The following is a 16,015-nucleotide window of genomic DNA, read 5'->3' as shown; positions in this document are numbered from 1 at the left end:
CCCGGCCCACGTCCTTCTGACTACCGGGTACTCGCCATCAGCGTGGCCCCCGATAATGCATCCAGGGTCAGTGGACACACTTTGCAGCGGGCAGCTTAGGGTGCACAAGAATGTTGCAGTTCGTTCTTCTTTTGATTAATCACCTACAGACTTTGAAAAGAAAAACTATCCTTTAGGTGGATGGTTTATGTCCTGAAGTGTGAAAAACAAAATCTTCACATCTCAGACCCTGCCATGTCAGGAGCAGAGCTGCACTTTTATCAACAGTAAGTTTCTGCGCCCAGTGCAATCCATCATAGAAGTAATTTAAAAAATATTTCGTGAAAAAGAAAAAACGATTACCTCCATGTCTCGACCAGCCTTGGCATCCCCAATGAGGCCATAGAGATGCACAACCCTTACAGATCCACACAAATTATGGTCTGAAGTGGAGATCTGCAAAGATTTTGGTGTACATTTACGAGGTCGTTGTCAGAGATGGTGTGTGTATATATATATATATATATAAAATTTTTTTTTTTTTTTTGCTAGATCCTCCTCAGTATCTTTGACTTGTCAAGGCCAAAGGTGCACAAATTCTCCATGTGGTCTCAGAGCCCAGTGCACGTCATCACAGGAGCATGTTCATACAAAAAAAATCAAGCAATGGCGATTTGAAAAAGTTCGAGTTAGCTTGGAGCTACAGAACTGCCTGGCAGGCTAACCACGTGTGTAGAGGCCCATTGGAGCAAGACTTCACTGTTCAAATGTGCACCATGAAACTTTTTCTCGCCTTTTAATCAATGACAGGAACCATTAAGACTACTTTATCTTAATACATCGTAATAACGCGCTTGTTACCTTCATTCGGAAAGAATTGTAATACAAGCGTCAAATTAGTTGCAGTTAAAAATTACACATTACAGACGACACACAGTCACTGCCTCGCTGCTTGAGGCGGAGAAAAATTACATCTGTGTTATATATTCCTCTCTATAGTTAAGGTTGAATCTTACCTTGCACGACAGAATGTCACGAGTCAAAGTGAGCGACTCCTCCTTCGCTGCTTGGCTTTATGTCCGCTTTACTGGCTTCCGGTCACATTCTGTGTGCTTTACTGCCACCGTGCGGACGGAGGGTGTACTTCAATCCAGGTTTCCCAGACTACATTTAGAGAAATCTGCCAGTTCGGTGCTGATTCAACAATAAGAGTATCAATTAATACAGCCATTATGTTCTGTGTTCAGTTCGTCTTGATGCATTGGTGTTGAATCAGATTTTTTTTCTGTATTTGGTCTTTTTTTCTAAATTGTAAGAACTAACACGTACGTCAAATTGAACGCTGCCTTGCCGATTAACTGATGACACGATTAATTACATATAATAAAAATGTTTACGGATAGTGACAACATTGCCCTGCGCCTCCTCCACATACAGAGACTAATTAAATGACGACCCAATTAATTAATATGCGGATGATCTTACAAGTGCACGCTTCTTTGTTTCGTACGGTATTATGTTTGATGCAATCGTTACACTGCATACCTGCCAACTTGTACGTTTTCCCCGTATTGTATATGTTTTTTAATCATTTCAAATAATCTACGGCGTACTACAACTTTTATACGGGAGTTTTTTTTTGTGAACCGATTTTACAGACTATTTTGGCTCAAATCCAATTGGTCTCAACTGCTGGTAGCCAACAACAATGCTGCCGCCGATCGATCGCGACTACAGTCACGGCAAATCAGCAAAAGTAATAATCATATATTTTTATCGCTCCGTACGGTCGGATAGAAATGTCTGCTGTAAAATATCTGCATTTCCGCGTGTTAGCGTTTTTTTAAATAATTTCAAATAATGTACGGCGTACTATAACATTTATACGCGAATTATAATCATTTATGAGGGCAGCTCTGAGCCAAGTTTGACAAGTGTGTTAGAGTGACCTTCAAAATGCACTTGAAAGGCGTCGTCTCTTGTCTCTGGTGTCTGCTATCGTTCTAACCACATGACATCCCAAACAGTGTGTGTTACGACTTGTTGTCCGCCTTTGATGGGAGGATGACTAACGACTGGATTACCGTATGCTCACTGCTGCTTCCAGCTGTTAGCATGACTGCACGGCAGCTGCATCAACCGCCGTACGACAGGGCAAGTTGAAACACGGCCAAGCGTCACGGGAGCTACGGTACGTGATGTAATATAACATGCACCAAAGGGAAACACTTTTTTTTTTTTTTTTTTACAGTTTTACGATCTCAAATTACATTAACTTTTCAATTTGGTACTTTCTTGGAACAAAACAATGTTTCTAATCAAATCTGCAGGCTCCCACACAAAGATTCCTGGACCCCCTATTACGCCTTCACCTCTTTTCCCCTTCTTTTTTACCCCTAGCCTTTCACGCGCTGAGAATCGTTTTTGTCCTCCAAAATGTTTGTTCCACTTTTCCTCCTGCCAAAATGCGGCTGCACGTTGTTGGGGCTGTGTGTGTGTGTGTGTGTGTGCGTGCGTGCGTGCGTGCGTGTGTGTGTGTGTGTGTGTGTGTGTGTGTGTGTGTGTGTGTGTGTGTGTGCGTGTCTGAATGTGGGAGGGGGATAGATTGAGAGGGAGAGAGAACCACACATGCCGGATGTCTCTTCCAGCTGTGCTTGCTGAGTGAAAATTTGTGCTGCTTCAAGCTTCTTTCGTGGGGCAATAAAGTTAGTAATGGCCTCATCTGGGATGCACGCACGCACACACACACACACACACACACACACACACACACACACACACACACACACACACACACACACACACACACACACACACACACACAGAAAAAACTGTGCATGAAGTTGAAAATGGAGCGTTTACAAGCTCGTGATGCAGACAAGTCCCGCAGCTGTTTCAGGGAGGTAAAAAAGGGGGTAGAGAAAGGGTGAAAAGGGGGCGCTGAACAAGGGAAAGAGAGGAGTTGGAAAATTGAGGGAGGAGGGGCGAAGAGGCATGAGGAGGGAGGAGGAAGAGGAGACCAACTCATCTGACACAAGCGCGAAAAAAAGTCCCAGGGAAGAGGGACGATCGGGAGCGGCACCGTGCAACAGGAGTAAAAAAAGATTGTGTAAAAAGTTATTGCGTTGAGATACAACCGGAGAAAACTTTTACGGGTTAGGTAAGTATCTAATGGGAGTGTTTCTCATTGTGCTCTTTATCTTTGCTGTTTTTCCCTCACTGTCTGTGTGTGTGTGTGCGTGTGAGTGCGCGCGTGAGTATGTGAGAGTGTGTGTGCGCGCGCACGCGCTGACTTATGTCTGACAGATGAAAACGGGGGCAAGGAGGAAGGTCTAACATGACGCCTGCCTGGCTGCTGGATTCATACTCGTTCAGTTGCCAGGATGCACCACATGAACTTTTTTAAACTGCTTCAAATGGTCTAAATTTAACAATTTAGAGTCCAGCTGTCTCCGTTGCGGTCTTCTGCAAGCTTGAGAGTTTTAAAAGGTGCTTAGAAATAACATACGTATTAGTATTATTATTATTATTATTATTATTATTATTATTATTATTATTATTATTATTATTATTATTATAACAGTGCTTTGGATAAAGACGTTCAAGTTGGATCATCTGAGGTCTTTTTAGAACAGGGGTGTCAAAGTCATTTTATGCCGCGGGCCACATTGTCGTTATGGTTTCTTCTCGAGGGCCGTTATGAATTTGGGGAAGCCATGAGAATGTTTAATCCCATCCACATATTACATATAGAGCGCACAACAAATTAATGAATAACACGTTTTCAAATCTGAAGTCAAGAATAATGACTGTTATTGTGGTTAACATCCAAAAATATGAAAATTTGGTTACGATTTTAGCAAGCATCATGGAATTTAACAAGTTTGGTTTGCTTTCGGGCGCTGAAAAAAAAGGAGGCGGCGGGCCGGATTTGGCCCCCGTCTCTTGACTTTGACACCTGTGCATGAGAATGTTTAATCCCCACCACAAGATATCTCGAGCGCACAACAAATTAACTCATTAAATGCCAAATGTGCAAAAATGTGCCCCCTCCAATGCTGGGGTTTTCGTCATTGTCACTCTAATTCCAGGACCCATAGAATATTGAGTTTTAGATTACAAATTCAGGAATGGCGTTGTACGTCATATTTTTCATTTCCGAATAAATTTGCGAATGGCAGTGAATGAGTTAATGAATAAATAGTTTTCTAATTTGAAGTAAAAAATAATGACTGTTATTGTGGTTTACGTGGGACAATTGTAAATTTTTGTTCGGGTTTTAGCGAGCATCATGGAATCTCACAAATTTGATTTGCTTTTGCGGGCCCAATAAAATGTTGTGGCTGGCCTTGACTTTGACACCCAAGCCTTCAGATGATCATGTTTACGTGGCGACTTTAGAATTTCAACTTTTTACATGCTACTCAATTCAACAAAAGGAGTTAACGTGACTCACCCTCTCTGATTTAACTGATAAAAGGTAATTAACGACTACGATGTTTACAGGTGCGCGTGAAATATTCATTCGTCTCAATGTTTGACAGATTATCTCATCAGTTCCTGATTACTTTTCACACATTGGTCCACTTAGCAACACACTTTTGTTTTTTTATCCAGCAGAATACAATGGCATCACATTATCACATTCTTATTTGACTAATAGATGACTTTAAAAGGGCCTTTTAAAAGAAGAGCCACAGCCCCCCTCGCTGTACAACACAGGAAATAGAGGTCAGGGTTCAAATGGGTAGCCTCTCTTTGAGGGTTATGTCTTTCTCGCCAAAGAAAAGGAACGAGACAGACGGGGAAAGATGCTGAGAATGTGATATTCCATACATAATGGCAAAAAATGCTTCGACACTACGGATTGGAAGATAAAGGTTGTGCTAGCATTAGCAAGTGTGGGAATCAAGTTGAATTTGGACAGGAAGTTACGCCTGGAAAATTCCCACCAGATGCTATTTTTAGACCTCTGAGTTGAAAATTAGGAGATGTTAATAAAACATGAACTGATTTGAGGGCCGCTTTCATGCATGGGGTCGTGATAGCCTTGTTATTGCTTAGCGATATTAGCGTCATTAGTATGACCGTATATGACCCGCCTGGTTTTCTGTTTACAGATGAAGCCATGTGTCCCTTTTGGCACATTGATGATATTGAAGCTATTTGATTAGCTAGCTTGCTATATGTTTCATGAAACTAACAAGACACTGCTAAATCTTGCAGACACCAAAATGTCAACGCTACCAGTCAACAACAACCACGAGGATGCGAATAATCGCAGCTTCTGGATGGTAAGATGATGTAAGATGTACAAAGCTCTTGCAACAAGTTAACATATAAACTGTGAACATGTTAGCATTTTGGCAACTTCATTTGATGGTGGTGGTTGATGTCAGGGTGAAAAAAGGTGGTGGTGGTGGTGGTGGTGGACCCCCAAAAAGCAGGCAGAAGGGAAGAGCAGCGTCTGACAATTTGTATCAAATAAAGTCAGCAGGAACAAAATCTCAAACAACAAAGTCGTCAGAACATAAAAGTCCAAAGTAGCAAACAAAACCATGACAAAACAAAATAAACCTGACGGAGTGAAACAAACAATGACTGACTACCACTAATCAAAATGACCAACACCTGTGCAGCTGCAGGCGGGGCCTGATAGTGCCACCCGTTGGTCGCAAACCGAAACGTGACAAGTCCGACTTGCTCTGACAGTTGACATGGGGGAGAAAAAAGTAAAACCTTTTGGTATTTACCAATTCAAAACCTATTTCAAATGATGATTTTATCACTGGTTTGGTTGATAACGTGTAAACTAGCAAAAGTGGGGATTATTGTTTTCTAATGTAAAATCAAATGTTTGCAAATATCTTTAAAAACTGTAATCTTACAAGGTCTCTCAACAATAAATCAATAAAAAAACTGACCATTATTTACTGTTGTCACAATAATGGAATCCAGGATATTACTGCAAATCCTCACTATAATAATCTGCTATAACACTTTATTTACACAGATTTATGTCCAAGCATAGCCAAATCTTAGCCTACCATCTGTTAGCTTGTTAGCATTTTATCCATGCAAAATAATGTGAAACTTTAATCACTTTGCCTTAATAAGGCCATTAAAACGTGAAAAAAATGGTTGTGTATGTATGTGTGCACGCATACGCATACCCGTCTGCACGTGTGTGATGGGGCTCGAGACTAAACACATGACAGTGTCATCTGCGCTAGAGGCAGAGGATCGCTCCTAGTTAACAAAGTGTTCTTTGTTTAAACGTAAATAGAAGTCAGCCACGATTACAAGGTAGCATGAATGTGGATTCGTTCCTGATTGAGTTTTACATGACAAAATAGATTATTTACAAATAATAATAAAATCAAACATGTATCAAATTGCTTCTTGCATTTGTTTTAATGTAGCCTTCATGCAGGATAAGAAAACATTTTGTGGCAATGTGACATTCATTAGAGAGGTGCCCTCTCCCCCTTCTTTGTTTCCAGTTAGCATGCTACGCTAGACTAATTGGATACAGCTCACAGTTGAGGCACAAAAAAACTATGCCTCCAAGTCAACTGCTATTCCCAGAATGTCCAGCCTTTCTCTTAAAGCAGACTTTTTCTCCCTTTCTTCATCTGATGTGTAAAATTTGGGATATGTGGCTCCTAATTTTAAGGTTTCATATTAGATACCAACCATGAACAAGTTAGCATTTTATCAAATCTTTTGAAGAAATATTTTCCCATGGTCCGCCAGAGTGCTTTCCATACTTGTTAGCATGCTAGCATTTTTGCACGCAATGTTTTTGTATGTGTGTTAGTGTTCTGTATTTTATTTTTTATTTGACCATGTTTGATTTTTTTGTAATTGTTTATTATGTTTTTAAAATATATTCAATGATTTTATATTTTGGGTAATATATTTCTGCCATGTTAGCATTGCAAAACAATGAGCATCTTAGCATTGTGTTCATGTAGACGAAACCACATACAGACACACACACACAGACACACACACACACACACACACACACACACACGCACGCACGCACGCACGCACGCACGCACACACACACACACACACACACACACACACACACACACACACACACACACAAGCACACACACAGACACATGCACACAAATGTCTATTTACATTCATTAGGCTAGCCATGGGGTAGCATTCCAGACTTCCCAGATTCCATTGCATGCACAATACTGTATATTAACCTGCTGCTAGCATGGTAGCATCTATCGACTGGTTTTGTGTTGCGTTATTTCTATTGGCCCGCCAGTGGATTCCACAGCTGGTTCTGTTTAGGGAAGACACAGGCATACACACACACCCACGCACAGACTCATACACACGCACAACTCTCTTACTGTTTCACTCACTCAGCCAGTTGCTGTCACAGTCTGAATGGCTCACATACTAACCTTTCTTTCCACAAACTCACACACTCACTCTCACAAACACTGAAATAGACATTTTGATGGGAATGACAGTGGGATTGCCATATTATTTCATACCTCTCCGAAGGCCTTTTACACTCAATGTTCCTTCCTATTTATCTTAATTCCATGCTCATTTTCTGTCATGTTATGAAAGGAGGTGACTTAGTGTCGAACTGACAGTAAACTCAGTGCCGGAAAACTAGAAGGTTGCCAGGAAACTTTGGACTGTGACGTCCAAGCTCCACATCCACAAACTCGAACTCCCCCTTCTATCTATTAGAAGACTCTACCATGGTGTTATTTGGCGACCTCTGGTGGCTGTCTTCTTAACTCTAAAGGCCAAACACTGATAGGAAATGTGTAACTTTGTCGTACCACAAACATCTGCCTTTGTATGTAGGTTTCATCAGAAACCAAACCTAGTTTACCTAGCTAATAAGAACACTCAATTTTGAAGGAATAAATCATTGTCTCTTTGCCTTTTAGCCTGGAAACTACCAGCGCACGGTACAACGCACGGAAGAGGCATTCCAGGCATGCGGCGACCTGGCAACATGCATCCAGGAACGAGCCCGAGTAGAGCGTCAGTATGCAGTACAGCTCAAAGAGTGGAGCAATAAATGGAAGCCGCATGTGGACTCCAGTAAGTGCTTGACTGTCATTAAGGCACACAACCAACCTACAAACCAGTTATGGAGTCTAGACCAGGCTTGCGCTAGTCTGGTCCTTGAGAACCATTATCCATCCAATTTTAGAAGTCTTCCCTCCTCCAACAAACTTGTTCCAAGTGACTTACCAGTGAGCATTTTCAAAACCCAATCACAATCTTAATCAGTTGAATCAGGTATGTTAGAGGAGGCAGTTCACTAAACCAGACTGCCAAAAAGATCTAAAGGATCTGACCTAGGCCCCCTCTGGTCAAGATTTAGGATGCTTCCCAGTTCCAATTGTAGGACCCTCTGAGCCTTTTCTAATATCCCCCCTCAAATCTGGACTCGTTTTTCTGTCTTTTTGAGTATGACTTCTTGGGACTAGACTAAAACCTTTTCCAGGAGTAGTAGCTTCACTCTGGACCAAAAGCCTTTGGGACTAAAACCATCTTGAGACGGACACTTTCCTTCAAACTAGAACCACCTCTCTCAGACAAAAACCTTATTTTAGGGGTAAAGCCTTCCCTTGCGACTAAAACTTTCTCTCAATCAAGAATATGACATTTTCTCTGGACCATCATATTTATATGAAGTAAAACTTTGTCAACAGTGTAAGTAACTTTGTCCCAATACTTCTCAGACCTTGAACCTTCTCTCAGGACTAAAGCCCACTACTATGCAAAAAAGTATTTTGTCCAAACCTTAACATATGTTTTTTTACTGAATGTTTTCAGCTGGTAATTCCAGCTAGTAACCTGTTACTGTGGCAATGAACTGGAGCCGATTCCAGCTAACCTTGGGCACGCCTCTCTTCTTCAGGTCCTCTGTACGGGTCCCTACAGAAGGCTTGGCAGTGTTTTCTGTCTTCGGCCGACCGTCTGGCATCTCTGCACGCATCCATCTGCCGCTCCTTGGTGACCGAAGACGCAGAGAGGCTTAGGGTGTGGCAAAAGGACAACTTTGCCAAGAAGATCTTTGGGGGATTCAAAGAAGCCCAGGACGCTGAGACTGGTTATGCCAGAGCACAGAAGCCTTGGACCAAACGCCTCAAAAAGGTTTGTAATAGTCAGTTACCTACCGACTGTTAGAAACTGAGATTTTTAATTGCATGGGATGTCAAGTGTGACCTTATTTTATGTGTTGTCAGCTGGACAAAGCCAGACGGGCATACCACAAGGCAAGTCGCAAGGAGCACGCCGCCCGGGAGCGTGAGTCACAGGCACAGGCCAATCAGAACATGACGGCGGACAAACAGAAGAAGATTCAGGAGGACCGAGAGATTGTCCAGCAGGAGACACACAACGTAATGACCCATTATTTTTTGTCAATAATTGTTTAGCTGACTTCTTGTAAACAATCAAATCAACTGAAATGGTGAAATGAAGAAGCAGAGTACAGTATTTGGTATGTGGATGGTAGGTCGGATTCTGCCCACCCTCTGCTTTAGTACATCACAAGCATCATAAGTCACTTTTAACGTATTCGGTGCCAGTCCCGAATTTATTCGAAAATTGAATAGTGTGACATAGAGCGCCATTCTCAAATTTGTTCAGGTTTTGGCTTTTCTGGCGGGGGGGTGCCAATAAAGCGCTGGCCAGACCTCTGACAATGTTTTTCCCTTCCACGAAGGGGCAGCATTTGCCTTTTGTCGTGTTAGCGCTTTGTTACAACTTCAGCTGTTGTTAAAACGCTATATAAATCGATATATATGTATTGTATTGTATTGTGTTGTATTGTATACAGCCGCCCCCATTTCAAGCTCAGACAACTCCAGACCCATATAACTTAGAAATTAACTGTTTTTTTTTTTTTATAAAAGAAGAGACTCTAAGGTTTCTTACGCTGAATTGAATGTTTATGTAGTCCTAAAACTCAATATTCTGCAGATGCTGCAATTTGAGTGAAAATGACAAAAACCCTGGCACTGGAGTGGACACATTTTTGCACATCATCTGGCAGTGACTGAGTTAATCTTGTGGTGCACGCTAGGTGCGAGCCCGCTATGAGAAAGTACTGGAGGAGACCAATCGCTACGCCCCCCGCTACATGGAGGAGATGGAGGCCGTCTTTGACCAGTCGCAGGACGAGGAGCGCAAGAGGATCGTCTTCCTCAAGCAGACCTTCCTTTCTTTCGACAAGCACCTCGACATCACCACCAATGACAGGTTGCCTCACCCGGGGGTCTATTCATATCCATTTTGTCGGTTTCACAATTGTATATTTGCGTCAACTTCACGTATACCCCAATTTAAATAAACTTCAAAGATCTTTCTGTGTATTTAAAAACACAACTTCAATGGTACTAAACATGCATTCAAATTAAGATCTACCAACATCAAAGGCGCCATAGTATATTGAAATAAATCTTGACCAATGTTCTATGAAAAGACCTTCAAAGCAACTACGAAAGAACTTAACATAACTTTAAAGGTGCCACTGTATATTTAAATTAAGTTTGGAGGTAACACAGTTTATTTAAATGAACTTCAAGGGTACCACTGAATATCTTCATAATCTTGACGCACAGGAAGCACTGTATATGTAAATAAATGCAGCATTATCTCGCCTTGTTATTCCTCCTCGCTGATGACCACATCACTTTATAAAATTCACATAATTCATCATCTGCATGTTGATAAACATCATCAATCACTCTCTCCTTTCTCTCGGTTGCGCAGTGCGAAGGAAGTTTACAGCCAACTGCGCGATACGGTGGCAGCCATCGATGAGCACGAGGACCTCCGTTGGTGGAAGAACACGCATGGGCCTGGCATGCCCACTGACTGGCCGCACTTTCAGGTGACTCTTGTGGCTAATTAGCTTAGCATTAAAAACATGAAAAGAAAAGGATGGCACAAATAACGACCGGTAGCTATTGAAAGGTCATTAATCACATTGCTGTGACATGTCTTAAATGCAACAACATTAATTATGAGACTAATGACTTTGTTAACGACGAGACTGGTCTGTTATCATTTGCCTGCAGTCTCAGATCTTACCAACAGAGGGCGCCAATATACTGGAACAGCAGTCACGTTCAACTGCATGTCCTGTACTGTAAACATTATGCGAGCTAATATTAAATCTTAGCCATAACGTCAAAATATGCGCTAAGATTTTGCAGAACATGCTAATAGTGAGCTAACATTTACTCATGCTAATATACCGATTATGTTTGTTTGTTTTTCCCCCTCGACTGAATTTATGTTCAGGAATGGACACCTGAGAAAAAAAATAACAAAGGGAAAGAGGTGGTTGGAGAGAACTCAACATTAGAAAAGAGGTAACAAAATTCAATGTGAAAGTATCACGATGATGCTTGATAAGTTTTTCCTTTTTTAAATATTTTTATTTTATTTTTTTAGCGCAAAGGGTATTGGTGTGAAAGTGAGAGCGTTGTACGACTACGTAGGCCAGGAAACTGATGAACTCTCCTTCAAAACTGGTAACCGTCACTCCTAACTTTGATTTGTTTTACACTGTTTTGTGATGACTGAATGAATGAATGAATGAATGAATGAATGAATGACACAACACAACAAAATCATCCTATTCGTCTTCTTATTTGCAGGAGAAGAGTTTTTGAAGACTGAGGAAGAGGATGACCAGGGCTGGTGTAGAGGAGTGAAGGATGGTGGCCTGGAGGGACTTTATCCCGCTAATTACGTGGAGGTGGTTTAGTGGAAAAAGAAAATCTATTTTTTTAACCTAGTTGGTACATTTCTCCTGTGGATTTCTCCTGTGGATGTTTGCTTTGTAAGACAAAAAACAACAACAACAACAGCAATTATATAAAAAAATGTAGCTGTTACCCAAAGATCTGTGAGCATTTTAACATGCAGAGACATTGAGATTATTTTTACGGTGATAATTTACACTGTAAGGCTATGCTGTGTTACTTTTTATTTTCTAGAGTTCACCTTAGCTACCACTATATTGCCCTTATTATATTATTAGGAAGTTCTATTCTACAGTTACATTCCAATGCACTTGTCAAGTGCATTTTATGGAGTTACCTCACAATGTTGCGTTGCGGAGGTTACGAAGTTACGTTATGAAATAATTTTGTGACGGTACATTACAAATTTTTGTTTTGAATAAACACTTCAAATGTATGTCAGCAAATTCACATTGCAAATGTACATTAAGAAAGTAAGTTATGAACTTCGGTTCTAAATGCGAGATAAAACCAGATGTTACGAAAATATGTAACAGAGGTTATTTACGATTGTGTGATTTTTTTTGTTGTTGTCAGTAACATTCTTTGTGGCGATGCTGTTTTCTATCACGAGTCATCAGGCGTGACCAAGAAAATTCTAAATTGTACATCAATTTCTACATCATTTCAAGCGCATAAGCAATGTGAACAAAACACATACTAAATGCCTGTCAGTATTTATGTTAAAGTGCGGTGCTCAAAGTCTTATTTTCTTCCACTTTCTTGTTTGAGAGAAGCCACATTAAGCAAGAAATACCACTTTTGGCAAACTTGTTCCTTTGAATATATATAGCTATAAATCTCCACTGTAAATGTACACATATGAAAAGCATTCCACTTTGGGCGTATCCACTTCATTTGTGTGAAACACCCCGTCCCCAAATGTATTTTGTTTTTTAGGAAATAAAGTTTTTGAACTGTCGTGTGAGTGTGTGAGCATGTTTGCAGGCCCCGGAAACTTGACCTATTTTTTAAAAATGGGGGTAGTGTTGTATTTTGCTTGTGCACTACACATGCAAAATATGGCGTGCATTGCCCCTTACCTGTATCACCCATGTATTTACCTTTGGCATTGGACTCAGTATGATTCTGACTTGATTTTGGTTTTACTTCCTGGTGCTTTCTACTATCTTTGAGACTGATTTATTTCCTATTTCGGATAGTTGTCCATGTAGAGCGCTTTGTTACAGCTTCAGCTATTGTTAAAATCAGTGTCGTATTGTATTGTATTGTATTACAATCTTCCAGCAGAGGGCGCTTTTCCATCGTCATCGTCGTCCCCAAAGAGGCTGGCGGCGTCAAGTGAAAATGTATTTTATTCCTTCATTTCCTTCCGTCCCGACTGCACGCAATTTTGCGTCGTCATGGCAACGGGGAGCTGCCCAGGTGGCGCCTTAATTAATAGAGCAGCCGAACTTGCTGAGGTAATTCGCTTCAGTGTATGAATCCTCCATGTAATATCACATTGAATGATGCGACGATTGTGTGTGCGTGTGCGTGTTGGGGAAATTATCACCTTGTTGTCAGTTCTGAAAGATTACTTTTTCTTGTCACGTACAGGCAATTCTTTGGACACCTATAAATGGGACACACTGACACGCACACATACACACTCCTACAAACCAATATGTACTGTACACTAATGCTTACACAGAAGCATATACAGCACATATCCCTTGCACTGAAAAAAAAATTTGGATTTATAAACATGTAGGTCCTACAAACTCAATTGTTTTTCTTTAAGCTTCCTCGAAAATGCAATCGAAAATCATACACTTTATTTCAGTGTGTGACATCTCTCATGTCATTTCACAGGGTCCTTGACACCCCCACCAAAGAGTGCACGTTTTTTGGTTCCAGCACAACTCTCTTAACTGTTGAACATCATCTCTGTGGAAATTCACGTGTGAGACAAAAACAAGGGCAACCAGTCACCGGGCCAGAGAACCCCAGAGGAGCACCGAGGGCACAAGTGAGGTCAGTGGCAACAAACAGCAGGAGCAAGAAAAGTGGCAAGCTTCAATGAGAATGAAAACCCGCCTAAATCTCCTTCACTCGAACCACTCCACAGCCAGTGAGGGTTCCCTGCAGACGTCCACAAATCAGGCACACATAACAAGCGGCACAACGGCACAGCACAACAACTTCCTCCAGAGGACCAAGGTGTGCCACTGTGTGTTTGTTTGTCGCTCTAGGGGTTCAGCAGTCAAGCAGGGAAAATTAACCTTTATTTTGTTTTTTCCCCTTCCACAGCCTGAGGAGCACACACAAGCACACATGCGTGCACCGACGCAGTCCTGCCCAGGCCGGGTGGCGGTAAGCCACTGAAGCGAACCGGTATGCGTGATGACTGCAGCGTTCCAGGTGAGGGAATGTGTTTACTCCGCTAATGTCAAGCACAGGACACATCACGGCCGAAGAAAACAAACAATACGAGGGAAGCGCAAACCTCGACCAAGGCCAAACGGATACTTTGAGTCAGATAAAACAACTGCATGTACCCTTTCAATGCAATGTTATTTATAGATGGCAACCATTGGATTGGATTTACCTTTAGCAGTCTCACAGTGGATAAATTTACATTTCACAGCAGCAAAATTATGGAAGGAAGATGAAAGGAAAGAAAGAAGTAGAAAAACAAAATACAGGAGCTGCTGGAAAGGAAGCCAGGCTATCTTGAAGTCAAAAAAAACAAAAAACAAAATAACAAATAATATGACAACACAAAGACACAGAGAGGCATTCATTCTTCAGCACTTGCTGTACCCTCTTTGTGACATGAAGCAGTTCTAGATGAAAGAGGACAGTATCAACGCATTCTTTTCAGCAGTGGATCAGGGACGTCATGGTGGAATGTGCACGTCTACTACAAGCTAAATGTTGAAAGCAAACGCGAAGCTGTAGCATCCATTGACAAAAACAGATTGTCTTACATCTCCTGTCTGTCACGGTTTGCAAGGTGGTGATGGCGGTTGTGGATTCCAAAATAAGCAGGCAGGAGGGAGCAGCAGGTTGTATTTGAGAAATTGTATTAAAATAAAGTCAGCAGGAACAAAATCTAAAACATCAAAAATCATCAGAACAGAAAAATACAAAGTATCAAAGAAACCATGAGTAAATATCTGCCAAGATGAAACAAACATGATAGGGTGCCGTAAACACATACGCACTACACAATTCAATGACCTGAGACCGAATGGTCGTGCCGGGAGTCCTTTTGACTGCCACTGATTGTAACGACCAACACCTGCTCGGCTGCAGGCAGGGCCGACAGCGCTACCCGTTGGTCGCCAATCACAACGTGGCAGTCTGCCACTGATCGGGTCGACCAGCACCTGTGCAGGTGCAGGCAGGGCCGATAGCGCCTCCCGTTGGTCGCCAACCAGATCATGACACTGTCCCACATGAATCCGCTTCAATTCCAAGCCGCGACAGTTCCTCAAAGACACAGAGAGTGAATGGAATGAAATGACAAAGTTAACCTGAACAACAATAAACTCCCTGCATAAAAAAAACTGAAAACTTGCCCGTGGTGTGATGTGACGATGTAGCGTTGCAAATTCAAGAATCTTTGGAAGTTTATATTGACCTGTTGGTTTGAGTTTCTGTCATGCTAACATGAACTCAAACCAAAAGCTATCCAAAACGATAAAATTATCTGGTGTTGTTTCAAAACAAAAGCTTGCTTGAAATGACAATAATAAAGACCATGAAGAAGGTATTGAGTCGTTAATTTCCATGATAGTCGCTGATGGTGTAGTGGTACACTCGCCTGACTTGTATACGATCAGATGTGGGGATTTTTGTTCATCGTCCATCTCTTTTCACTCTGAAATCAGCTGGGATGGGTGTATGTAATTTCTCTGAAAATCACTAAGTTTATACCAGAATTATTGAATGTATTTCACTCTCTTATACAAACATAACAACATGGTCATACAGACTCCAATTCCAAGAAAGCTGGGAGGTTATTTAAAACGAAACAACAACAAAAATAGTATATAAAGATATGGACGTCTCCGGACAAGTTGGGTCCATAATTTGTAAAATGGCTTCAAATGACTTCTACTGAGCGTATTTTACAAAGATTCCACAGCATATAGCTATATTTTACGTTTTATGATTCGCACTGAATATTCAGGAAGTCTTGTTTTTGAGTTGGTGACGAGTCCGTACGTGACGTCACTGAAGGAATGCGCCCCTGACCGAAAAAA

General features: G+C 41.4%; 1 protein-coding gene, 1 long non-coding RNA gene and 2 other non-coding genes across 5 annotated transcripts in view; 1 reads left to right on the top strand and 3 right to left on the bottom strand.

Moving 5' to 3' along the window:
• Window positions 1–1,061, bottom strand: part of LOC148885745 (uncharacterized) — a 1,274-nt gene extending 213 nt beyond the window's left edge. The window contains exons 1-3 of the long non-coding RNA XR_016118056.1: window positions 996–1,061; window positions 343–435; window positions 1–150 (exon numbers count right to left, since the gene is read on the bottom strand). The exon at window positions 1–150 is cut by the window's left edge and continues 213 nt beyond it. This is a non-coding gene — a long non-coding RNA (uncharacterized LOC148885745). The remainder of the gene's footprint in view (window positions 151–342; window positions 436–995) is intronic.
• Window positions 216–305, bottom strand: LOC148885747 (small nucleolar RNA SNORD88). Its single transcript, XR_016118173.1, has one exon. It is a non-coding gene; the product is annotated as a small nucleolar RNA SNORD88 (small nucleolar RNA).
• LOC148885746 (small nucleolar RNA SNORD88) lies at window positions 532–622 on the bottom strand. Its single transcript, XR_016118171.1, has one exon. It is a non-coding gene; the product is annotated as a small nucleolar RNA SNORD88 (small nucleolar RNA).
• A 1,922-nt stretch (window positions 1,062–2,983) lies between the features above and the next one.
• On the top strand, window positions 2,984–12,722 carry LOC148885744 (protein kinase C and casein kinase II substrate protein 3). Of its 2 annotated transcripts, none has more exons than XM_089019290.1 (10): window positions 2,984–3,139; window positions 5,206–5,273; window positions 7,920–8,076; window positions 8,903–9,138; window positions 9,231–9,386; window positions 10,073–10,248; window positions 10,762–10,882; window positions 11,296–11,366; window positions 11,449–11,528; window positions 11,655–12,722. In XM_089019290.1, the coding sequence occupies exons 2-10, from the start codon at window positions 5,214–5,216 to the stop codon at window positions 11,762–11,764; spliced, it is 1,167 nt and encodes a 388-aa protein (XP_088875416.1). In that variant the 5' UTR covers window positions 2,984–3,139; window positions 5,206–5,213; the 3' UTR covers window positions 11,765–12,722. The 2 variants fall into 2 exon arrangements, with proteins under 2 accessions (XP_088875416.1, XP_088875417.1); XM_089019291.1 differs by lacking the exon at window positions 2,984–3,139 and adding an exon at window positions 3,413–3,468.
• The last annotated feature ends 3,293 nt before the right edge of the window (window positions 12,723–16,015 follow it).

The sequence above is a fragment of the Hippocampus bargibanti genome, linkage group LG17, assembly GCF_051943395.1.
Source record: "Hippocampus bargibanti isolate YZ-2025 linkage group LG17, ASM5194339v1, whole genome shotgun sequence".
Lineage (NCBI taxonomy): Eukaryota > Metazoa > Chordata > Actinopteri > Syngnathiformes > Syngnathidae > Hippocampus > Hippocampus bargibanti.
Note: the sequence above shows the minus strand (reverse complement) of the source record. Positions and strands in the feature narration are given on the sequence as shown.

Coding starts and splice junctions, on each gene's coding strand:
- LOC148885744 (XM_089019290.1), top strand. CDS start 5,214: ATGTCAACGCTACCAGTCAACAACAACCACGAGGATGCGAATAATCGC. Junction 11,367..11,448: donor AACTCAACATTAGAAAAGAG/GTAACAAAATTC, acceptor TTATTTTTTTAG/CGCAAAGGGTATTGGTGTGA. Junction 11,529..11,654: donor TGAACTCTCCTTCAAAACTG/GTAACCGTCACT, acceptor TCTTATTTGCAG/GAGAAGAGTTTTTGAAGACT.